At 38.3% G+C, this 25,901-nt stretch overlaps 1 protein-coding gene across 1 annotated transcript; it reads right to left on the bottom strand.

The window, feature by feature from the left end:
- Positions 1–440: 440 nt before the first annotated feature.
- ATP6V1G3 (ATPase H+ transporting V1 subunit G3) lies at positions 441–25,901 on the bottom strand. Its single transcript, XM_022562025.2, has 3 exons — positions 22,320–25,901; positions 8,347–8,447; positions 441–764 (listed from the first exon to the last, which is right to left on the bottom strand). Exons 1-3 carry the CDS (start codon positions 22,399–22,401, stop codon positions 591–593), a joined length of 357 nt encoding a protein of 118 aa, XP_022417733.2. The 5' UTR covers positions 22,402–25,901; the 3' UTR covers positions 441–590.

Raw genomic sequence — 25,901 nt, 5'->3', positions numbered from 1 at the left:
CAGAGAGGATGGTTATATAACCCATTACTCTTTAAGTACCTATGTATCTATCTGTCTATCTATCATCTCTCTTTCTATCTATGAAGTTCTTATTCTTCTTTGAACTAGTGATAACATCTTACTGGTTTCCTCATTGATTATTAAATTAAATAAAATCCTTAACATATATTCATTTTATATCTGGATCAGAGTCATGATTATATCTCCCTTAAAAATGATCTTTTAACAACTGCAACTAAGAACACATTTTCTATACCGATAAAAAGGAGAGGAAGTTAAAAAAAAAAACCTACACCCACTAAAAAATGGTCAAGTCCATTTTCTTCTTCAAGTTCAAAAAATATGTTGCCCTACATTCCTGACTTACTCCGAGTTAAAAGACAAGGTCATAGCTATTACCAGGAAAGCTGTAACAACTTTTTTGTTGGTTTGCTTTTAAATTCAGTATTCATGTATGAATTATGTCACATTATAATCTGTAGATGTCTAGTAAATTTAAGATGTACAGTTCAAATCTCTTAATATAAACATGAAACCATAAGCAACCAGGGGGCATGCAGACACTGTTTATTGAACAATGGGGTGCACATTTAGTTGGCAATTCTGTAGTTTGCGTGGATTTCTGGTTTCACGTCACAGACGATGCTCAAAAGCTGGTTGATCACACTTTCCATGGACTTGTTGTAGCTTCCATTCAGTTCTTTTATCTTCTCTAGCGTTTGCGCTTCTATTTCTTCCGAGATATTACTCTGAGAGCCCATTATCTGCCAAAATAAAACAGACAATTCACTGCATTATACATCATATTAAAATTTAGTTGTTTTGTAAGAGTAGTATCGACATATATACACTACGGAATGTAAAATAGTTGGCTGGTGGGAAGGAGAAGCATAGCACAGGGAGATCAGCTTGGTGCTTTGTGACCACCTAGAGGGGGGGGATAGGGAGGGTGGGAGGGAGGCTCAAGAGGGAGGGGATATGGGGACATATGTATGCATATGGCTGATTCACTTTGGTGTACAACAGAAACTAACACCGTATTGTGAAGCAATTATACTCCAATAAAGATCTATTAAAAAAATTTAATTGTTTTGTAAGTTAAATTCATTTTGGCTTGTTTGTCATTTACATTATGCATTATTTTTCCAGAACTTTTTCAGAGAATGGGTAAGATCACCAGTATTATGAGTGGGATGGATACACTTTTCTAAAAGAATATTATCTGCAAAAAAAAAAGTCAAACCTGAATCACTATGCTGTGTAAATCAACTATTAAAAAAAAAGGAAGCTGGCCACAACAGGTGACTTCTACTTCTAAATTGACCTTCACACAGTACAAATTGAATGCAAGTTCACAGTCATTATACCATGCTCAGAAATTTTTTCATGTATTGATATTTATAATAGTTTCCATTGAATTCCTGTATTTTACCTTTTGCTTACTTTCTGTATTAAAAGTCTGGAAAATAAAGTTGAAAGGCATCATTAAACCCATTTTGCTGGTCTTTAAAGAGCAAATACCTGGTTTGTCAATTTTTAAAATACATTATCTGAACTCATTAAATCTTTTTTTTTGCTGTACGCAGGCCTCTCACTGTTGTGGCCTCTCCCATTGTGGAGCACAGGCTCTGGACGCGCAGGCTCAGCAGCCACGGCTCATGGGCCCAGCCGCTCCGCGGCATGTGGGATCTTCCCGGACTGGGGCACGAACCTGTGTCCCCTGCATCAGCAGGGGGGCTCTCAACCACTGCGCCACCAGGGAAGCCCTTTTTTTTTTTTTAAGAAAGATACAGCCACAGTATGCTCAATAAGATACTTTCACAAGCACAGGTGTACCTTTTTTTAGGTATTAGATATAATCTTGAAAATTTTGGTATAAATTGGGATATACAGACATTTGGTCCCTAATTTTTATGGCTCGAGTTACAATTTTTTGATGGTGTGAAAGTGATACAAATTCAGTAGAAACTGTACTTTGAATTTTGATCTTTTCCCGGGCTAGTGATATTCTATACAATACTCTCTTGTGTTGCTGAGCAATGGAGGCCACAGCTCCCAGTGGGCCCAGTGATCTCAAGGGTCAACAACCCTTATACTCACACCCATTCTGTACCCAAACAACCATTTGGTTTTTCACTTTTGGTACTGTATTCAATCAATTACATGAGATATTCAACACTTTATTACAAGATCAGCTGTGTTAGATGACTTTGCCTAACTGTAGGCTAATGACAGTGTTCCAATCACGTTTAAGGCAGGCTGGGCTAAGCTATGATATGGGTAGATTAGGTGTATTCAATGCATTTTCAACTTTGATAGTTTCAACCTACCATGGGTTTATCAGGAGGTAAACCCACCATAAGCTGAGGAAGATCTGTACTCGTCCATCTAGTTCCATTGTAATTTTAGACTTCTGTTTAACTTATCTTTCTGATTGGTCTTTCATGGGCAGTGATTCCCAGTATTTCCCAGTACCTCCTCTATCTCTTAGCCTCTCTGTCAAGTAATGATATGACTGAAATATAATTTTACCAGGGGAGTTACCAGTTTAAAGGGATTCTGCAGAGAAACCCTTTGTAAGGTTATCCTTTGCTAAAGCAAACAGACAACTCCTAATTTTATCTCCTTTGTAAACTCAGCCTTTCTTGAACAGGACATTGTGAAGGCAACACAGCTGGTTTTTCTCTTCCATGAGTGTTTATGGAAAGTATGCATTTAATTTAGTCCAAGAGACCTCACTAATGATTGATTTTTTACTTCAAGGTAAAGAAGTCTATTCTAAATTCTAGAATCCACATGATCTTTCTGGGTCCCAAACTTGAAATCAAATGCAATTGAGGTGATCAGGTTCAAGTTCTTTTCTGTTTATAGTCTAGGCAATTGGGGCCTCCTAGTTCAAAGAAAGTCATTTTGGGGTGATATAGCTTCTAAGACATCAAATGACTTTAATAAAATAACATTTTGATAAGTGAGTATACAAGAAGCACAGACATGTGGACGAAATTTCCCTTGCTATGAAGATACTGAAAAATAGAAGAGAACTACTTACCAAAATAGTTCTACCAGAATAAAATTTTTCCTCTAAATCCAATATTGGATTTTTTTTGAGTTTGATAGAGTCTACCAAACTCAAAAAAAAATTATTGTTTCTAAATTCAATGTCTTAAGTGGTGAAAAATTTAAAAGACACACAGTTATGAAACTATTGTCTACTTTTCTTTGGAGTAGTGTTAAAAATAGTTATTATTAGGCTAAGTTATTGCAACTGTCCTGAAGGACTTTGGAAAAGTTCACCTCAACCTTAGGCTCTTTATTTTTATTGGAGTGTATTTGCTTAACAATGATGTGTTAGTTTCCGCTGTACCACAAAATGAATCAGCTATAGGTATACATATATCCCCTCCCTCTTAAACCTCCCTCCCACCACCCCCATCCCAGCCATCTAGGTCATCACAGAGCCCCGAGCTGAGCTCCCTGTGCTATACAAGAGCTTCCCACTACCTATTTATTTTACACATGGTAGTGTATATATGTCAATGCTACTCTCTCAACCTTAGGCTCTTTATTTTTTAAATGGGGATAACATCACCCATTTGATGCGATCGTTTTAAAAATTCAGCCAGATTCATGAATGCAAAGTGGTGCTGTCCAACAGAAATGTAATAGCCCCAAAGTGAGCCATGTAAGTAATTTTAACTTTTCTAGAGTTGTATTTTAAAAATTGGTAAAATTAACTTGAATAATATTTTTATTTAACCCAATATAATCATACTACTCTTTTAATATACAGTGTAATATTATTGCATTATTGTTTGTCATACTAAGTCTTTGTAATCTGGTATGTATTTTACCTTTATAGAACGTCTTAATTTGGACTAGCTACATTTCAAGTGCTTGGTAGCTACATGAGAATTACCATCATTTTTGACAGTGCAGGTCTAGGGCGGCAGATGACAGCCACTAGTATTCGTTATATTCTTAAGGTGCTTTGTTAAGGCAACATGATAATTTTCTGAAGATATTTATTATGAAGACGGTGTTTAGCACAGAAGCTTAGCACTGAGCAAATAATCAGTAAATGTTAGTAATGATTATTATGATTTCTCACTGTGTTGCTTGTACTTTAAAATTTGTATAATCCATCTTAAACTTTCAGAAACATTGGAATACCCTTGTCAACAACCCATACTCCTATGTCTCATGCTGCATAATTATATGACATTATTTCTGAGTTTATTTGACCTGCAATAATTTGAGTTTCTGCACTGTTTCCTAGATGGTACGATAACGTGACTCACCATACACCACTTTAAATGGTCTTCCTTGGGAAGAATTGCATTTGTATCTGAAGACAGTGCTACTTTAAGCCATGTAGGAGTTTAAATGAATGAGTGTAAGCTCCACAAAGGGAGGGATAAGTGTCATCTCGTCCACTGATGAGTTATAACTGCCTCAAACATTGCCAGGCACATAGTAGATGCTCAATACATATTTGTTGAACAGAATAGAATGAGCAGATCACCAGGTGTTACAGAGAACTTATTACCTGTTCTACTGTTCTTCTTGGCCAAAGCCTGCTGCTTGAATATTTGGGACACTGTATAAATTAGAAGTTGATAATTAAGTGACAACTAATGGCACATTTGGTTGAAGGGCACAATTTAAAGACTTCTCTATGTGTATTTTCAAACCTTCAGTGTTGAGACTGATGTGTATAGCTTTACAGCTTAATGACTGATGGTGTTGGTGAAATCTTTCAGCATTCAATAAGTTTCTTTTTAAGTTGTTTACATGTTCCAGTTTAAGGGCAATCAGAGGTTCAGGTCCCACACACAGTTTTGCGTTCTCAATTTGTGGTTGCTTCAAGGAAACAAAAATGTTTTCATGATATGAATTTAGGAAGAAAGATTAAAGACAAAAATCTTCAATATGCCCAGGGCAACCATTTTCAGGTCTTTGGTTTACATGAATGGTGCATCTAACTTTTACTTGCATTAACGGTGGATTTAATTTTTCCACTGTAGTAGTCCAGATTTCTTTTTATCTTCTTCGGTAGAAGATGTTATTTTGTAGGACTTTTCCAAAGTTCTACAGGATGGTTGCAGTAACTCCATCACTATAGTTTTGTCTTTTTGAGAATATCGTATAAATGGAATCACACAGTATATATTTCGTATCCAATATAAACGAAATCAAACAGTATAAATGACGGCCTTCTCTCACTCAGCATAGCATCTTTTTTAGAGTCACCCAAGCTGTTGCATATATTTTTAGTTTGGTCTTTTTCATTGCTGAGTGGTATGAAATTCTAGCAAGGGATAAAGTGAAACAAGGAATAAGTAAATAAGCAAGGGATCAGTAAATCTTTGTTATAAAAATATTCGTTGATATACAGCCCACATTGGGATACTTGCTTCTATTGACAAGTCAGGGGAGTTGGAAAAACCCAGACATTAACAAGAGCTAAAAAGCAACCAAAAAAGTAGCATCAAGGAGCAACCCCCACAGCAGGCAGAAAACTGGTTTCTTGGGTCTCCTCCCAGACCTCCCACATGCCCTGGGTTAACGATGATGAGCTTTAACTGGAATAGCTCTGTGTCTGACATATGGAGGTCACGCCAGGAAAGAAGATCTGTGCTCATGGTTGACAATATGCTTGAGGTAGCGGAGGCTTAAACATGCTGAACTTTTTATGTAAGCTTTTGATCAACTAGCTGTAAGATTGGCTTAGAGCTCTAATTATGAGAGCAATGAGGAATTTTAATTATTCTCTGACGCAGAGAACAAATATCCTGAACCAGTTTTACATTTTAGGAGATTCTTCTGGAGAAATAATATTTCAAGAGATTAAACCCAGCCACTTTCTAAAATGATGGTCAGTTTTGTAATTACTTAAAAATGCATATATTAGAAATATCCAACATAGGATCAAAAGAGCTGATTGGTGTGAAGAATGATTATTTTTTCAGGTCCTAATATGGCATGGTTATGACAGAACTCAGTAGGAAAGGTAAAGGCATGGAAGAGATGTTTAGCTCTTCATTCTTACTGGATACTGATTGGATACTTACTGTGGAGCAGACTCCATACCAATATCAAGGAAAGCAACAGAGAACAAAACAAAGAACCTGCATTTTGGTGCTTATAGTCCAGAAGGAAAGATAAACAATAAGCAAAATATGTATATATATAATATATCCAGTAGTGATAAATGCTATGAGTACAATGGGTACTTACTTTCTTTTTTTATGAGAGACACAATTTCAGATAAGGTGATCAGGAAGAAGAGCTAACAACTAAACAGAGATCAAGGAGAGATGAAAGTGTGTAAAAGAAGAAGATCCTCGGAATGGATAGAGCATAGGCAAAGGCCCTGCGGCAGCAGCCTGTTTAGTTCTTCTGGGGTAAAACAGGGAGACATATGGCGAGAACAGAACAAGTAGGGACAAAAGTAGTAGAAAATGTTACAAATGACCAAAGTAGATATTGTTGTCTATTGCTGAAAAGTCTTCTGGTATTTCCTGATGATTTCCTTTTCAATTAGCTGGCTTCATTCCATAAATCCTTCATGAAAATATAAAGCAATGCTGTTTCCTACCCTAACATTTAAAAAATATCTGTGGTTCAGAGTAAAAGGTAAGTGCATGACATTTTCAGAGCTGACAGTTTAGAGAGATAGCCAAGGGCCAATCATAGAGGGCATATATGCATGTGTGGACTTGGGACTTTATGATTCCTTTTTCCAAATATCGATGAGAATTTATTTTCGCTGAGTGGTCCGCTTTGTTCTAGAAATGGCTTTTTATTTTAAGAAACAGCCCATTGGAAAAGTTTTTCCTACCGTGTAATCCAATTTACCTGATCCCACCTGAGCTCCACACCTACTGCCACTAAAATCAAAGCTGTTAACAGAAAGATTTACAAACTGCTTGTAGTTCATCTTGCAATGTCAGGCTTCTGCACAGAGCTTTATTTGTATTTTTGCTGAGGCAAAAAGAAAATATATAAACTTTAGTTATGGCACATGGAATTTAAGCCATATTGCAATCAGCTCTGAAAAATTCATGTGCATATATATATATATATATATATATATACACATCTTTATTGGAGTATAATTGCTTTACAATGGTGTGTTAGTTTCTGCTTTATAACAAAGTGAATCAGTTATACATATACATATGTTCCCATATCTCTTCCCTCTTGCGTCTCCCTCCCTCCCACCCTCCCTATCCCACCCCTCCAGGCAATCACAAAGCACCGAGCTGATCTCCCTGTGCTCTGCGGCTGCTTCCCACTAGCTATCTACCTTACGTTTGGTAGTGTATATATGTCCATGCCTCTCTCTCGCTGCTTATATATCTTTTTTACTGTAAACTGTAGATATTTTTTTAAGTGTTAGTGTAGGAAAAAGCATTTCTTTATATTTTCCTAAAAGATTTGTTGAATGAAGCCAGCCTGTTGAAAAGGAAATCATAAGGAAATACCAGAAGACTTTTCAGCAATAGATAACAACATGTACTTGGGTCATTCCTAAATCTTGAATCCACCAAAGGAAATTTGGCCTAACAAGTTCATTGTAGAACATTGTACAACACATTTTATTGATTCTATTAGTAAACGTTAACAGACAACAGCAACCAAAATGTTCTCTGATGTTTCTTTCTTTCTAAAATGTGTTAGTCAATAATCTGTTGTAGTTGTGGTTCGGGGGCTCTAGAGCACAGGCTCAGTAGTTGTGGAGCACGGGCTTAGTTGCTCCGCAGCATGTGGGATCTTCCCAGAGCAGGGCTCCAACCAGTGCCCCCTGCATTGGCAGGCCACAGCTACTGAAGCCCGCACACCTAGAGCCCGTGCTCTTCAACAAGAGGAGCCACCGCAATGTGAAGCCTGTGCACCGCAGTGAAGAGTAGCTCCTGCTTGCCTCAACTAGAGAAAGCCCACGTGCAGCAACGAAGACCCAACGCAGCCAAAAATAAATGAATAAATACATTAATTAATTATAAAAAAGAATCTGTCGTAGGAATAATACTTTAACCAATTCCATCCACTTGTATATTTGAGAATACGATTTTTAATCTACAGTGTGTTAGACAATAACTATAGATTGACACTCTCTATGCCAAATCAAAAAGCCTTGGAAGTGAACATGTAAAATCAGTAATTCTGCAACGTTTAAGATTTTGCTTGATGTTCAGCCTTGGTTGAACTATATTCGCTCCATCCAGGGTATTTTTCTCTCCTGGTAGTGTGCATGACACCTTATGAGGATTAATATCATTATTAGTGAATATTCATACCTTAGAGTCTATGCTGCAAAAAATCAGTGCTGACTTTCTTACTTACCTTAGCGTGTTTCTGTCGAAATTCCTGATCTCTCTGCATTCTGTACTGGTCAGTTTCTGCCATTGCTTCCTCCTTGGCTTGACGCAAACGCTTGGCTTTTCCTGAAAATTAACAGTGGTATAGAAGGAGCACTATTTTCTTTTCAACCCACCTGGAATTTACAACTTGATTTTTAAAAATATGGGTGAGGTCTTACATTATTATTATTATTTTTTTTTTTTTTTTTGCGGTATGCGGGTCTCTCACTGTTGTGGCCTCTCCCGTTGCGGAGCACAGGCTCCGGACGCGCAGGCCCAGCGGCCATGGCTCACGGCCCCAGCTGCTCCGCGGCATGTGGGATTTTCCCGGACCGGGGCACGAACCCATGTCCCCTGCATCGGCAGGCGGACTCTCAACCACTGCGCCACCAGGGAAGCTCTCTTACATTATTTTTTGACGCTTTTTTTTTTTTCTAGAATGACATCCTGCATTAAAACATGATAGATATTGAAAAATTCCTGGTTTTTTCAATTGGATTCTTTAGAACATGGAAATGACAACATTCTTTCACACCTCCATGTTTCAATAAAATATCTGCCCATTTACTCACAGCAGTACCAGCCAGAGAACAGATTTTAGCTGTCACTGAGTCAAAAAGACATTATTTGGTCAGACTTTCTGTCCTGATTTGCTGCCAGGAATCCTTCAGTCCATACCAACTGGATTCTATTGAATACTGGCAGATCTCCAAATGCACAAGCATGCAGCTCAGACTCTATCAAACCAACTAACAATTTTTTAAAGCATTTTATTGGGTTTTTTCCTTGCCATTTGTTGACTCTAGAAAGTCTGATTAAGCCCCAGAGCACATCAAAGTAGATACTTTTTGTAGTAGCTTTCTCTGAGGGGGACTTGAAAGTGATTGTAAAACCAACCGTTTTTAATGGTTATGAGATTTAGTTAAGTAGCTCTCTTTTCTTTTATTAAGAGCAAAGATGTAAGCCTTAAGCCAGCAGACAGCAATGCAGATGAAAGTTTCAGACAAACACAAAGCTGTGGAGATCATTAGGTGAGCACATGACTTTTTTTGACAACCAGAGTAAGTTTGGGGGGTTATAGAGTAATAGTCATCGCTGCTAGGCACTCACCACCCACCACCTTCAGATACTAATGCTTTGTGATCATTAAAACTTTAAAGAAATTCTCAACTGTATTAAAATTAATTTGTCTCAGAATCTATCGTCTCTTTATTTTAGTTAAATGCCTTTATTCTTTTGCCCATTTAACATAGTTTCTTCTGTCTGATAAGGTCTCAAACTTTTGTTTTTAATTGTTGTCAAGGGTTTGTTATATGGTGTAGACTTTGAACTAAATAAGTGTATTTTCAGACATAGGAAACAAACTTATGGTTACCAAAGGGGAAAGGGGGGAAGAGGGATAAATTAGGAGTTTGAGGTTAACATATACACAGTACTATATATAAACGTAAGTTAGATAAAATAGATAACCAGCAAGGACTATATAGCATGGGAAACTATACTGAATATTTTGTAATAACCTGTAAGGGAAAATAATCTGAAAAAGAATATATATATATATATATATATATATATATATATATATATACACAGATATATATATATATATATATACACACACAGATATATATGTATATACACAGATATATATATAAATAACAGAATCACTTTGCTGTACACCTGAAACTAACACAACATTGTAAATCAACTATACTTCAAAAAAAATAATGAATAAATAAATAAATGTGTTCTCTTTAAGTAGCATTAAAAAAATCTTAAACTTTTATCTATGTGTCAATCTAGATACAGGCTTTTACATGGTTTCGTCTTTCTGTACCTTTGTTGTATTTAAGTGTAGATGGTGTCTAAATTTCTCTCCCTGCTGTGTATGAGTTGCTTTGCTAGTCACTGTATATAGATGGGATAAAGAGAGTCACTGAGTTATAAATTGAGACGTGTCTCTTTGAATATGTATTACCCTTGAATGGGACTGAGCTGACCTCATTCAGAACAGAATCTGTCTACACTCTCTGTAAAATCCAAGGTCTCATATAAATTAATGGTCTTCTGATGCTTGAGGCTTAATGGAACATTCACAGCAATGCTTACCTTTTTCCTACTTAATTAATGCTCCTTACCATTTTGCATATACAGATTTCTTTATTCTCTATAGTTCTAACCATTTTGTGGCAACCAAACACATGCTATCCGCAGAACAATTAGATATGTTGGCAAGGAAAGCTGTTGCTGGATCCCCAGCCTACTTTCTTATCACGGCTTATCATTCACATTAGGACAAAAATATGTTTAAGGTGTATTAACATTTTCTTAGTTATAATGGGTTCTATAATGGGTTCTAGGATACATAATGATGGGTTGTAGGATACGATTTTATCCAATCAACCACATAAAACATCTTGACTTTCCACCTTAATTGCAAATTATGTTAAATATACTGGTTTCAAAGTCACCACTCTAGCACATAAAAATAATAATAGAAAGAAGAAAATCTCCATGTGCCCTGCCACCGGGAAGAATCCAGTACTCCACTTAAGAGACTGCATATTAGCTCCATCGTGCAGTGACAAGCTCAGAGTGTGTCTGATCCCCTCCTCATGGCACCAGTCACCCGCTGGTTCTCATTCAGTTAAAGAGGAGAGCCACAGGGAAGTCGCTGCTGGCACAGCAATTTTCTGGAAGGACTGGGCAGCTGCCGCCTGTGAGAGCTTGCATATCTTCCACCTGATTTCATCCAGGGCAAGAAACTAGAGCCTCACGCTGACTGTCTCGCTGGAGGTGAAGCAAAATGCATGCATCAAATCCACTTGTATTAACCTCTAGCTGGCTTCTCTGTCTCTGCGGGAGATTTCCAAATTTTTAAATTACACCTCTTTCGGAAAGACAGATACCATTTGATATTGCTTATATGCGGAATCTAAAAAAAAATGATGCAAATGAACTTATTTACAAAACAGAAACACAGTCTTAGAGAATGAACTTATGGTTACCAGGGGCAACGTGTCGGGGTGTCGAGGGATAGATTGGGAGTTTGAGATTGGCATGTACACACTGCTATATTTTAAATAGATAACCAACAAGGACCTACTGTATAGCACAGGGCACTCTGCTCAATACTCTGTAATAACCTAAATGGGAAAAGAATTTGAAAAAGAATGGATATATGTATATGCCTAACTCAATCACTCTGCTGTACACCTGTAACTAACACATCACTGTTAATCAACTATCCTCCAATATAAAATAAAAATTAAAAAAAAACAGCATAAAAAAATTACACATCTTTCTTCTTAAGCATTAAAAACATGGCTGCTGTGAACCAAAAGGGGTTCATTTTCTTATTTCTCAATACTTTCTCTATCAAACACAAGGGCGACCCTATGACAGATTTTAAATACAACAGTCAAATTTTTGTCCCAAATTTCCTCCAAGGTCACACAGCCTTATTAGGCTGAATGCTCTAACTTTTGTTTTAGAGAATGTGGCAATCTCACACGTCACGATTTTAAATACTGCTAAATCAGGTGCTTCAGGGTGGTGCAGGAAAGGATGGTTTTCATTTATTCATCCATTATTCATTCAATATTTATTGAACACTTATTACACTCATTACTACACTTAATACTACTTATTATACACAGGACTAGAGCCAGAAAAATATATGATATGGTCCTTGCCTCTAGCTGAGGTACATATGGTGTATTTTTGTTTTTTTGGCTGCGATGCGAGGCATGCAGGGTCTTAGTTCCCTAACCAATCAGGGATCCAACCCTCACCCCTTGCATTGGGAGCACAGAGTCTTAACCATTGGACAGCCAGAGAAGTCCCAATATGGTGTATTTTGAAAACATGTACATGCTGCTTCAACGTCCAAGAGGAAAATTATAAAATGCATAAAATTGTGAAGAATACACAAAATCAACTGTGAAAGCAATGAAACAGAAATCTTGGTTCTATTTGTTTTGTGACAGTTAAAGATGACAACATTTATGGAAACTTCTACTATGAAAATTCTAGAGCCTGTGCTTCCCCTTCATCCCAAGAGTCATGTTGCATTTTCTGGTAACAGAGGAAGTGAAAAATACAAACAGACCCACACATGTAGAGTAAGGGGCTCAGAAAAGGCTTCTAGGGGAGGTCAGGGAAGACTTCTGAGGAGGAAACGTTAAGCTGAATAGACTTAGCCAGGACAGAAATGGGAATGAATTGTCTACTTTTGAGATTAGAAAAAATACAAGACCATCTTTTCTGAGATATTTTTGGGAAAATCGGGCGACCAGGGAATTCCCTTATTTTATTAAATTTATTTTATTGAAGTATAGCTGATTTACAATGTTGTGTTAATTTCGGCTGTAGAGCAAAATGATTCAGTTATACGTATAGATACATTCCTCTTTTCATATTTTTTCATTATGGTTTATCACAGGATATTGAATATACTTCCCTGTGCTCTACAGTAGGACCTTGTGGTTTATCCATCCTCTATATGATAGTTTACATCTGCTAATCCCAAACTCCAAATCCATCCTTCCCCCAACCCTCCTCCCCCTTGGCAACCACAAGTCTGTTCTCCATCTCTGAAGTCACTCATTTTTAGACATTTGGTTGGTTACACAGAAATGTTCTACATTCAACAAGCCATTATTGGGATCTATTCCATAGGATGTTTTGTGGGAGGAAAAGTAGGAGAGAAAGATGTTTGGATTGATTTTTAGGTGATTTGTGGGGAAAGGACTAAGAAATTGGGCAGGTTACACTTGAACTCTATGTGGGGACAGAGGGCAAGGCTCACAGCTGCATCCTGCCTGGTTTCTTGGCGAGAAGAGGCCAAGGGACTGTCCCAAGATGCTGATGGGTCCTTGAGACACTCTGTTGGTTGTATGGCTAAACTGGTTCTGGAACGTGTTCTGGTGGGAAGACAAGATGACATTGATCATTTCCGAAGGAAATCAGAATGATACAGTAGGCACTGATACAATAAGATGTTAGAAGCTTTGTAACCTTAAGCCAGTTATTTAGAGTTTCTGAACCTGAGTATTCTCATCTATAAAACAGATTTAAGAATCTACTGCAAAGAGTCATTGGAAGGATTTTTAAAATTGTATATGAAGTGATTGTAAGAATATGCAACAATTTCTAATCATTGTTAGGAAAACAGATTCCAATTCCTGGGACCCTTTTGCTAAGAAGGAAGGCAGCGAGTAAAGCATGAGCTGGAGGAAAGGTCCCTAGGATGCCACCAAAAAAGAAGCCTCTGTAGGCTTCCCTGAGGACACCTACGTGGGTATATCCAGAGGGCGGCTGGACAGACATCTTTGGAATTCAGGAGAAAGGTCTAAAATGGAGACAGAGATTTGCTTGTTAGTCATCTGAGTTTGTGTGTGTACTAGTCCTAGCAGCGGGTTTGCACTGAAATCAACGCCAGGGGATGGGGTGGGGGGGTGTGGAATGAGAAGAAAAGAGGGCTAAGGTCTCAACCTAGGGATTACCAACATTGGGGGATGAGGAAAGGAAGAGGAACCTCAGGAGGATCTGAGAGTAGTCATCAGAGAAGTAGGGGAAACCAAGAGAGAGGACAGAACTGTGCAAGGAGGAGGTGGCCAACACACATTCCATGGAGTGGAAATAAGAGACATCTAACCAACCAATACTCCTGTCTATCTACTATGTCCCCCACTCTTCTAGGTCTGTTGATACAGCAGTGAAAACCACAACAGACAAAATTTCTGCTCTCGTGGAGCTCTGAATGTAAGAGGGGGAAGCAGAGATAGGAAACAGGTAGTAAGGATATGATACGGCAGGGATGATGAACACTGTGCAGGGGAATCAAGGCACTTAAGGGACAGAGAAACAGCAGTGGGTGCTGACACAGATAGGGCAAGCCTTTCAGAGGATGGGGTATATGAGCAGAGATTTCAAGGAATGAAACAACTAGCCATGCAAATGCCTGAAAGGGAAGAGCATTCCAGGCAGAGGGAACAGCAGAGGCAAAGACCCTGAGGTGGAAGAGTATTTGACCGGTTCAAGGAACAGTAAAAGCATCCGCCTGGCTGGGTCACAGGTCAAAGAGAGCAGAATGGTTGAATGTTAGGAAATGATATCAGAGAGGCAGCAGTGGGACCAGGTCACGGAGACCTCTTGGGGCTGATAAAGACTGGGATCCCTGAGGTGCTAAAGCCATGAAGGGTTTTTAGCCACAATGTGGCATTATACTACTTCTGCTTTAAAAGGATTTCTTGGGACTTCCCTGGTGGTCCAGTGGTTAAGACTCTAAGCTTCCAATGCAGGGGGCACAGGTTCGATCTCCAGTCAGGGAACTAAGATCTCACATGCTGCGCATAGTGACCAGAAAAGAAAAAAAAAAAAATACAAGAAAGGATTTCTTTGGCTAGTGTGGTGAAAATAGATTGTAAGGGCTAGGGAGAAGCAGGAAGATCGATCTGAAATCTATTGCAATAGGTCAGACAAGTGTTAATGATGATTAGAAATAGTAAAGCAGCAGTGGAATTGACAAGAAGTTCTATATACTTTGAAGACAGAGTTGATGGAGAAACAGAGATAGATGAGTCAATGCTGGCTCCATCATTTTATTTTGGGGCAGAGTCAAGAGAGCAGTTTAATTGAGATGGCCATTAAACATCTAGCGGTGTGGGGAGAAGGCTGATGTTTATATAAATTTGGAGATCAGGGAAGCAATTCGGGCTGGAAATATTAAGTTTGGGAATCATCAACCTGGAGCCAGGATTTAAAGTCATGGAATTAGATGTAATCACTTAGGAAGTATCTGTGGATACAGAAGAGAGCAAGTCCCACCTGGGCCCCCAACCGTAGAGACTGGGAAGATGAGAGAAAGCCAAGCATGAGAGCACGGCTGCATAGTTCAGTGAGGGAAGAGTTTCAGAGATGAAAGAGGAATTCAGTTGGGACTGAGATAGTCAATTAATTGGATTTAGCAACTTTGCTGGTCTTGACAAGGGGGGCTTTGGTGGAGTTGGAGGAACAAACGTCTGATTAGAATGGGTTCAGGAGAAAATGGAGTTTAAAAAAATGGGGACACGGGCAATACAGGCAACTTCTTTGAGACGTTTTCACTAAAGAAAACAGACTAAGAAGGTAAGGACTCAGGACAGCCAAGTGAGTCTGACAATTAAAGGATGTTGGATTGTGTCCTTCAAAATATGTTTACATCTGGTACATGTGAATGTGACCTTACTTGGAAAGAAGGTCTTCACAGATGTAATCAAGTTAAAATGAGGTCATGCTAGGGCTTCCCTGGTGACGCAGTGGTTGAGAGTCCACCTGCTGATGCAGGGGACATGGGTTCGTGCCCCTGTCCGGGAAGATCCCACATGCCGCGGAGCGGCTGGGCCCGTGAGCCATGGCCGCTGAGCCTGCACGTCCGGAGCCTGTGCTCCACAACGGGAGAGGCCACAACAGTGAGAGGCCCGTGTACTGCAAAAAAACAAAACAAAACAAGCAAACAAAAAAAAATGAGGTCATGCTGGATTGAGATGGGCCCTACATCTGATGACTGGTGCCCTTCTAAGGAGAGGCAGATCTGGAGACAGAAGCATAGGGGCACAGAGTAGACACACAGGGAAGAAGACCTTGTGATTACAGAGGCAGAGATTAGAAGGATGCAGCTCCAAGCCAAGGAAAGCCAAGGATTGCCGGCAATCAGCAGAGGTTAGGAGAGAGGCATGGGACAGATTCTCCCTGAGGGTCTCCCGGAGGAAGCAACCCCGCCAGCACCTTGTGTCTGGACTTCTGGCCGCCAGAGCTGGAGGTTAATACATTTCTGATGTTGTAAGCCACCCTGTGTGTGGTGATTGGTTACAGTAGCCCTAGGAAGATAATATAGTGGCTTAGAGAATCAGAGAAACAATGTTAGTTGAGCTTTGGAAACCAAGTCAGATACTTGAGTGTGGTACAAAGAGTAGGTATACAAGTGAAAAAAAAAAAAGCATAAACGGAGCAGAGGTCACCTTGATTTGGTATAAACACAAAGTGCACTTGAGGAATGCTTGGAGATTTCTATCTGTTGCTAATAACATTTTTATTCTGCTCTACCACATAGAAAAAAAAAAAGAAAAAAGCTTTCTTGGCTTTGGGGGGTTGTTAATATTACGATATAACCAACCTGGTTTGAAGAATGCTTTTATTTGGTTCACCTACTACAAACATCGGAAAAAGTGAAGTCGCCAAGGAAACAAAGAAGCTCCTCTCTTTTGGTGCCTATCCTCATCTCTCCTTTCATTACTCTACCTCCTTGTAATTACTTTGCTTTTTCTTTTACTTGTTCTTTCCTTGTTAAAAAAAAAAAAATATATATATATATATATATATATGTATATATATCATAAGTAGTTTTGTGTAGATCCTGGATTGAATATAACCAAATGTTATTAAGAGATGAAAATGTCATGTGGTTATTATTTTAACATGACCCACTCAAAGAAATGAAAGTCCAATATACCTACAAATAGCCCATTAGTCTGTGGGCTATAAAGAAAAAGGAAGAATTTACAAGCCTACAAAACATACAAAACAGGGCCATGAATTTTTACTGGAACAATTTTTATTTTATTAGTTCAGTAGAAGTCGTATCTTCATGAATCAGAACACACACTTGCGTAGTGAAAATTGATGAAATCAAGGTGCTTGTTTAAATAAACTTGGAATATCTGTATACTGGGAAACAGACAATTACAAATGTTGATTTACAAAACTATTGTTGGTAGGCCTCCTAGAGAGCCAGACAGATCTGCATTATTGTATTCACTGATGTGTTATCTAAGTAAGAAGTAGAAATATTTCAATTATTTATTTTGCACTAAAGTATAATTCAATGGGGACTTCATCAAAGACGCTGAGGAGGTCAGGGGAACTCAGCTGAACTCAGAATCCTCGTTATTAAGTAGCGGAAGAATACTCATAGCTAATTCTTGTGCAGCCCCTTCTGGGTACCAACGGGTGTTTTAAGTCCTTTATAAGCATTCGCTCAAGTTGATTATGACATCAACTCCACGAGGTAGATACTGTTCCTCCAATTTGAGGCTAAGGAAGTCAAAGCATCAGGATCCTAAGAGACGACCTGCCCAGTGCCACCCAGCCAGTTGGAGGCTCAGCCCACACTGTCTGGTTGCAACCCCTGCGGGTGTGTCCCTTTCCAAGATAAGTGAAATAAATACTGCTCTCACAAAAGGTCATAACTTAAAGTAAAAAATCATATTCCAAAGAAACACAAGTCCTTATTCCTCCTGTTGATAATGGTATCTTGAATTTCTATTCTAATTCTGATCAAAGATGCAGTTCAATTCCCCAAACCTGGGCTCCAGGATAGGTCCCAGTTCTGTTGCAAAAATGTATTTAATTTGTCTTCGGCCAGCACACTCACTTTGATGCTTTGATTGATGAACAACTTTTAGGCAAAAGGTATTAACTTCAAGTAAGATTATTTAAAATAGTGTCAACCTACTGTGATTCCATCTGAATTCAACCAAACAGTGTCTCAAATAAAAATTTAGGTGAAGGTCTTAACTAATAAATACAAAGGAATGCGTAATCGGTGAATAGAGGCAAATATCTGAGTTCTTCAAATAAAAATTTAGGTAAGGATCTTAACTAAAAAATACAATGGAATCCATAATCAGTGAATAGAGGCAAACATCTAGAAGCAGACCCAGTCTCCCCCATTATAAGAAAAATTGACCCAGAAGCTGCAGCAGTTGTAAAAAAGAATGAAATTAGACTGTGTATTCTATTCTTCTATTTCATTCTTCTATTGTTATTACTTATAGTAATATACAATATATATAGTATAAGTTAAAAACAACAATAACTATTTAGTTTGTACCCTACTGCCTTAGGCATCACTTTCTGATCCTTAAAAATATTTGGCCATATACGTATTAAATATTTATATAAAATATAATATTTATATTATAACACACAATATATAATATAAATATTATATATATTTTATTCTTATATATTTTTATATTTTAAAAAATATAAAAGATATTTATATATTTTAGAAAAGAAAAAATTGAAACTCAGAAATGCTCAATAACTTGCAAAAGAAACATAAGAAAAGCCAATGGTTTTTCTATTTTGTTGCCTCACTTTTTAAGTCTGTTTACTCACCCCCAACTCCGCACTCCCGCTCCTTCAAAACAAAACGAAAAACAAACTCATCTGTCTCAGCAGCTGGTAAGTGGGGACCTGTGATCCTTATACAACGGGGCCTCCAACCCCTAATCTGTACCCCTTTAGGCAAAACCTTTATTTTTTTAACATTTATTTATACCATCTACTGGATTATGTAACAGCTTCACCGGGATCTGAGGCAGCCTCCTTAATGGAATAAATCAATATTTTTGCAACATAATATTAAACATGTCCACCTTATTAATCTTATATTTTTCTAAAAGGATTAACATGTAAATTGCTGTATTTTCTCTCTCTCTCCCTCCCTCTCTTTCTCCCTTTTAAAATGAATATTCCCAAGTCTCTTTCTAGCAGAGACTCTATGTGTAAGTTTCTGAGGGACTTTCCAATAAATGGATTTAAGAAAGAGATGGTGATTCTAGACCTTCTACAATGGTGTTCACTATTGTGATCTGTTGGTTCTCATTCTGAATCTCTATTCTGCCTTCGTTATGTCAGATTTTCAAATAAACCTCTTTATGGAAAAAGACAAAGTGAAACATATGGGTTTATAAAAATGATGGCTATCTGTACCTCTCATGTCATTTACATATTTACGTCATTGGGGAATTCTTTAAGGAAAGGTCTAGGTCTACTCATCAAGCATATGTATTAGAGTGGCTTGGAAATGGTGGGTGCCCGATAAGTACTTACTGAATTAAATAAATGAATGAAATAAAACATAGTGAAATATGAGAGAAGCTACAAAATACCAGGTAGCAAAGGTATTATTTTATTTTACCTTAGCATGCTTAAGAAGTGAGTATGATGCCCAGTTACAGCTGGGCAAGAAAACAGCTTCTATCCAGTGAAAATGCTTCTCAAAGCTGTTTGAGGCAGAGGAGAGACATTCTCTGTAAAATTGAGTGCAGAGGTTATTGGTTGAAATAACATTTGGAAACATATTTTCCAAAATGTTTTTAAGGTCTGGGTATTTACTATTACTGATTGATATTTGCTTGAATATTTAAGAACAAAGACGAAGAAAAAGAAAAGTACACAAGTACTTTCAGTGACCAGCAAACAAAATGAACATTTTGTATACGAATAATACAGTATGGATTTTCTAGTACTGACTTCTGATGAAAGATTGCCCAAGGACAGCATACGTACTTGAGGAAAGGAAAAGAAGTTTGGCTTTTATCTTTATTATGAAATCTGAGCTTAGACTGTTCTGACTGGTTCCCAATTTCAAACAGCTTGTATGATTTACAGTACTTCTCTAACGATGTTGAAAAAGGAGAAGTAGTTGGTAAAAACCATTTGGATCCTATAATAATAGTGATTCTATTTTTTTTCTTTTTTGGGTTTCTCATTTGTTGTTTACTTATTTTTTTATTGAAGTATAGTTGATTTACAATGCTGTGTTAATTTCTGCTGTATAAGCAAAGTGATTCAGATATATATATATACACACACACACACACACACACACACACACACATTCTTTTTTTAAATATTCTTTTCCATTATGGTTTATTATAGGATACTGAATATAGTTCTCTGTGCTGTATAGTAGGGCCTTGCTGTTTACTGATAACATCGATCCTGTATGTGCTTTATCATTGTTTCACTTCTTCCATAATGGAAAATAAAGGTAACATAATGATCACATCTTAAAATAAGTTGGTTTTCTGTTCTGGATATTTTAAATGTGGTAAAGAAATCTGAATAAAAAATAAGGGAGTTTTCTACACTGTTTCAGCTGGCAGGTACTGGACTGCTTTGTTTCCTGTACAAGTACGCTGCATTCATACCATTTTGCCAACCTTGGCATGGTTTCTTGTAGAAAAAGAAATGGAGAAAGAGGTAAAGTTTTCTTTTTCATTATCTTTCACCATCCTGTTCTCTTCTAGCTCCTCCACATGGGGTCTTTTTCTTTTTTGTTGTTGGTGCCCACCTTGCTGAGTGTTCAGGAAATCAATTTATCTTAAGAAAGGAAAATGATTTTGCCTGCGGTAGAAAACCCCAGGGGACAGAGCAGTGCCTCAGCCCGACTTCCTCTCTCACATTGTAATGTCCTGTGCCTGCATTTCATGCGATACACTGAAACTAGCTTCTGCCAGTATCACCCGATCCCTATCACTCCATGCATCCAACTACTTACATAAGCAACGATTTTAAGACATGATCCCTATCTCGCAGGGCTTTGAATCTAATTGCAGAGACAGAGCATGTGATTAGGGAGAAGGTAAATGACATACCTTCCTATAGATTAAGTCATCATGTGATATGAAATGGGACAGTGGGAAGAACAGAGGTCTTGGCCCAGGGAACATGAATTTGGGTTGCAGATCTGCGATCTTAGTTTATTCACTATAAAAATCATGTACGTTTTGTACCATGCAGTTGCTAAGATCATGGCTGGGTAACCAGACTCCATCCAAATCCAGTCTCTACCATTTACCCTCTGTGCGACCTTGGGAAAGGGGCAGAATTTCTCTAAGCATCACTTTCCCCTTTTTGCAAAATAGATTTGTGTGAGGGGTAAATAAGATAAACTTTGAACATGGTGCTTGGATGATATTTTCTATTTTTAAAAAAATATTATGGCAAATTATGGACTCAGTTTCTAGATACGTGAAATGGAAATAATAGTAATACCTAATTCATATGGTTGTTGTAAGTATCAAGGAGAACAGGAAGGGGGTTGAGGTTTATTGAGAACATCTTACCTGTTAAGTCAGTAGATGCAGGGCCAAATAGCAAGAGTATTAGAAAATGAGAATAAAATGGAAATATTTTTAAAATTAGAAATTAAAAGCTATCCAGAGAGGGAGGAGAATGAGCCATTAACTGTTATGATCACAATTTTATAGAAACAGAAACCAATGCTTACAGAGCTTAAGTCACTTGCTTATGTTCACTCCTTAGTAAGTAGATTCAATCTGGAAGTTGTCTATCTCTCTCTCTTTTTTTTTTTCTTGGCCACACTGCACGGCTTGTGGGATCTTAGTTCCCCAACCAGGGATTGAACCCAGCCCTGGCAGTGAAAGCACCAAGTCCTAACCACTGGACAGCCGGGGAATTCCCAGTGGTCTATCTCTGAACCATGTCACAATATTGAGACACTGAGGCTGGGCAATGTGAAGGAAATTGCAGAGGCAAAGCTTAAGCCTGTGTTTCCATAACTTCAATGTCCATTATCATTTCACTTAGCAGGTAGCCTGTCCAAAAGATCTGAGCTGGCAAAATCTATCTCCACTACAGTGATGGGGGACAGACAACTGGGTAGTTTCTATGAACTGGCCAAGGTCTACCAGGGAGTGTGGTGGAACCAGGATTTTTTTTTTTTTTTTAAAGAAGATGTTGGGGGTAGGAGTTTTATTAATTAATTAATTTATTTTTGCTGTGTTGGGTCTTCGTTTCTGTGGGCGGGCTTTTTCTAGTTGTGGCAAGCGGGGGCCACTCTTCATCGCGGTGCGCGGGCCTCTCACTATCGCGGCCTCTCTTGTTGCGGAGCACAGGCTCCAGACGCGCAGGCTCAGTAGTTGTGGCTCACGGGCCTAGTAGTTCCGTGGCATGTGGGATCCTCCCAGACCAGGGCTTGAACCCATGTCCCCTGCATTAGCAGGTAGATTCTCAACCACTGCGCCAGCAGGGAAGCCCCATGGAACCAGGATTTAACCAGAGTCTGCCTGCCCCTGAGATCCGTGCTCATCCTACTGCATCCCCCCTCGTCCCTTTTTGTGACAAAACTCTCACAAATCAGACAGAATGGAGACTTACTCTTCTTAGCCTCCTCGAGCTTGTCCTTGGCCCTTTTCTCTGCCTGGAGGAGCTGGTGGATCCCTTGAGACTGGCTGGTCATGGCGGCGGCTCCAGCCAGGCGGCTTCTGTGACTCTGGGAAGTGATGGATCTATTTATCCTTAGAGAAATCACCACATAGCTCAAATTGTTGTGTCAACAGTGAGTTCTAAGCACAGCTGTTGGTTCCAAAATGGCCTGAGTGAGTAGGGTAGCTGGACTCCAAGGAGAGCCCAAGGGTGGAATCCAGAAAAACAAGTTAAGTCAAGGAAGTTGAGGACTTATTTCTGCCAACTTTAGCTCTTTTCTATGAAATGGGTGTTGCATCTACTTACAAAGAGTGAGTAAGACGTCTTTAGGGAGATCAGCGAACCTATCCCTCCTAGGAATACTGACTTCTTTACTGAATTTTTCTTTCAAGTTACAAGATCTTTCTTTGTTCTTTGTCCTGGGGGTTCTAGTTTTAGGTCTTTATTTGTTTCTAGTGATGCAATTATAACCTCAGGACAAATTTATTAACATTTTGGGAGGAAAGGGGATTTCCTGGGTTTATGATAGACATCTATTCTGTTCTCTCCCTAGGCCTCAGGTGATAGGAAAGAAAAGGATTCTTTGGGGCTTGGTGTTGTTCTGTAGCAGTGCTGTTTGCTAGAGTTCGATCTTAGTGCAGTGACTAAATCAGCATTAAGGGAAATATTACTGAAGCTTTTGAGTTTAAATTAAAATCATCTAAACATGCGTTTTATGTTAATTGCTTTGTGCTTGCATCGGGGGCTGTCCTAAGACAGTCCAATAAAATCCATCATATTTGATTTGATTCAATCCACTAGGGATTGGACAGATTGGAACATTCATCACAGTAGAGGATCATAAAATATCATTCACACGTACCTAAACGTTTTATTTGAAATGAAAAGTTAATCTTTTGAGATATGGCCAAGGCTTTATAATCAGCAGAGTGGAGTGTCATGTACTATTGCTTTCATAAACTACACCTCTGCTTAGGCATCAGTTAGTACTTTTTTACTAACTGAGAGAATGGAGATCATCAGTGATTTCAGTGAATGGTTAGGTGGAGGTCATTGTAAGAAACTTGCTTTAATTTTATACCAACAGTGTTTATTGACTATCTCCTGAATGCATTGCACCAAATGAGGCCAGTTCAGGAGAATCAGATCTTGAATTACAGAGAAAGGGTGATTCTGGAGGGAGATTACAGGAGAGGAATTAGGTAAGAAAGATGATTTTTTTATACTAACATAGAAAAATACTAAAAGCTTGAAGGGACAGGTATGACTTTGTCATCATTTGAACAAGGTACTTAGCTAGATTCTAACCAGCAAAGGCATCTCTGGTCCACAATACACACCTTCCTGGCCTGATTCTAAGACTCCTTTCCTGAGTGTTTCATTTTTTTTTTTTCATTCAAATCAGTTTGCCTAAATAATATAATATTAATGTGTGTGTGTGTTTTAAATCAACTTGGAGAACATTTTACTTTCAGACACTTAGTACAGAAAATATGTGTTATGTGAAATACAAAAGGTGTTCAACACCACTTCCTGCCACTAACACGAAGTGATGCCCAACAGTGACTTACACTGGGACTAATTGTACAAATTCAAGCACTCAGAACTCATCAATGCCCTGATTGAATTTTGGTCTACAAAGTGCTCAAACACTTATCAGAATTCTGTATGTAAACTCTGATAGCAATAATGATAACTTCTTTTTAAAATTTTTATTGAAGTATAGTTGATTTACAATGTTGTGTTAGTTACTGCTGTACAGCAAAGTGATTCAGTTATACATATATATATATTCTTTTTCATATTCTTTTCCATTATGGTTTATCACAAGATATTGAATATAGTTCCCTGTGCTATACAGTAGGACTTTGCCGTTTATCCACCCCTTATGTAATAGTTTGCATCTGCTAATCCCAACTCCAAACCCATCCCCCCATTCTTTGGCAACCACAAGTCTGTCCTCTATGTCTGTGATTCTGCTTCATAGAGAAGTTCATTTGTGTCATATTTTAGATTCCACGTATAGGTGAAATCATATGGTATTTGTCTTTTTCTTTCTGACTGACTTCACTTAGTACGATCATCTCCAAGTCCATCTACATTGCTGCGAATGGCATTACTTCATTCTTTTTTATGGCTGAGTAATATTCCGTTGTATACATGTACCACATCTTCTTTATCCATTCCTCTGTCTATAGACATTTATGTAGCTTCCATGTCTTGGCTATTGTAAATAGTGCTGCTATAAACATAGGGGTGGATGTATCTTTTGAATTATAGTTTTGTCTGGGTATGTGCCCAGGAGTGGGATTGCTGGATCATATGACAACTGTATTTTGTAGTAATGACAAGTTTTGAATAACCTAGATGTTCAGTCGGAACAGAGGAATCACCCATTGTTAGATGCTACTAACACAATAATATTGTCAGGTACTTTCGAAATACCTGTAACTTACAGTGAACATATCCTTGGCAGAAAATTGTAATCATATTTCCTTTAAGATCTCACTCATAATTTTAAATTTTATGACAGAAGTTTTCCTTCTCTTCATTTAATTAATAGAGGAGTCTTTCTTGGGACCAGAAATACCAACAGAACATTGCAGGATCCTTCTTGACAAAAAGATGCAAAGTGGAATATTGGAAGAGGTGTCCACTTACACAGGAGAAAAGGGCTTTGAGTGTAACTCAAAGTAGGGAGTTAGAATGATTCCATCTTGTCTTCCCCTGACCCTCAAAGGATCACAGTCCCAGTTAGAAGGAGGGATAGAAAAATCTACCCATAAGCAGAGAAAGATCTCTTCTCAGCCTGGGCTCTGGGTTAAAAAAAAAAGTAACTACAGGCCTACACTTGTGTAGATTTAACGGTATATTAACAGGATCTTCTGTAGAAATAAAACCATGCTGGACAGGAGCTTACAACCTAAACTGCAGAACAACTGGGAAGGTAAAGTACAGGGGAAGTGGGCAGAGTGGGGGTGGGTAGCGCCGGAAGCCTGGGGGGGGGAATCTGAACTTTGTCATAAATGGAGGGGATCAGTTTTTATCATACTAATGGGTTACTTTAACTGTGTTAGTCCCTTTTAAAATCAAAGCGAATTCCAGATGTGACTTTTCATTTATAAAATTTAACATTTTGAGGATAATCATACTTTAAAAATTTTATCTGTTAATAACCCAGATTTGAGTTGTTCTTTAAGTATTTTGTGTTGTTGAGGCATTAATGGACAAGCATTTCTTTTTCTGTTCACCAGCAAAATACCAACAAAACTGGCTCTGAGACTTCACAATTCCAATGCATATTTCCTTACATTCACCCATTTGATTCTCCCGGTTGTCCTGGAAATGGGTATTGTTGCCACATATCACATCGATTTAATCAGTAAAGAGACTGGGGCACCTATAAAATAAGCAAGACTAGTGTCCGGAAACTGTGGCTCAGAAAACCTGAGAAGCAGCCCCAAGGTCAGGGGCTCCTAAGTGGAAGGACTGAACTCATCTCAAGGTCAACTATCTCCCTCCCACCCCACCCTC

Source organism: Delphinapterus leucas, chromosome 1 (genome assembly GCF_059928025.1).
Source record: "Delphinapterus leucas isolate spDelLeu-1000000601 "Yukka" chromosome 1, BTC_Dleu_Yukka2, whole genome shotgun sequence".
NCBI lineage: Eukaryota > Metazoa > Chordata > Mammalia > Artiodactyla > Monodontidae > Delphinapterus > Delphinapterus leucas.
This window is presented reverse-complemented; position numbering and strand designations above follow the sequence as displayed.

Coding starts and splice junctions, on each gene's coding strand:
- ATP6V1G3 (XM_022562025.2), bottom strand. CDS start 22,401: ATGACCAGCCAGTCTCAAGGGATCCACCAGCTCCTCCAGGCAGAGAAA. Junction 8,448..22,319: donor GCTCGAGGAGGCTAAGAAGA/GTAAGTCTCCAT, acceptor GTTAATTTTCAG/GAAAAGCCAAGCGTTTGCGT. Junction 765..8,346: donor TTCGACAGAAACACGCTAAG/GTAAGTAAGAAA, acceptor TTATTTTGGCAG/ATAATGGGCTCTCAGAGTAA.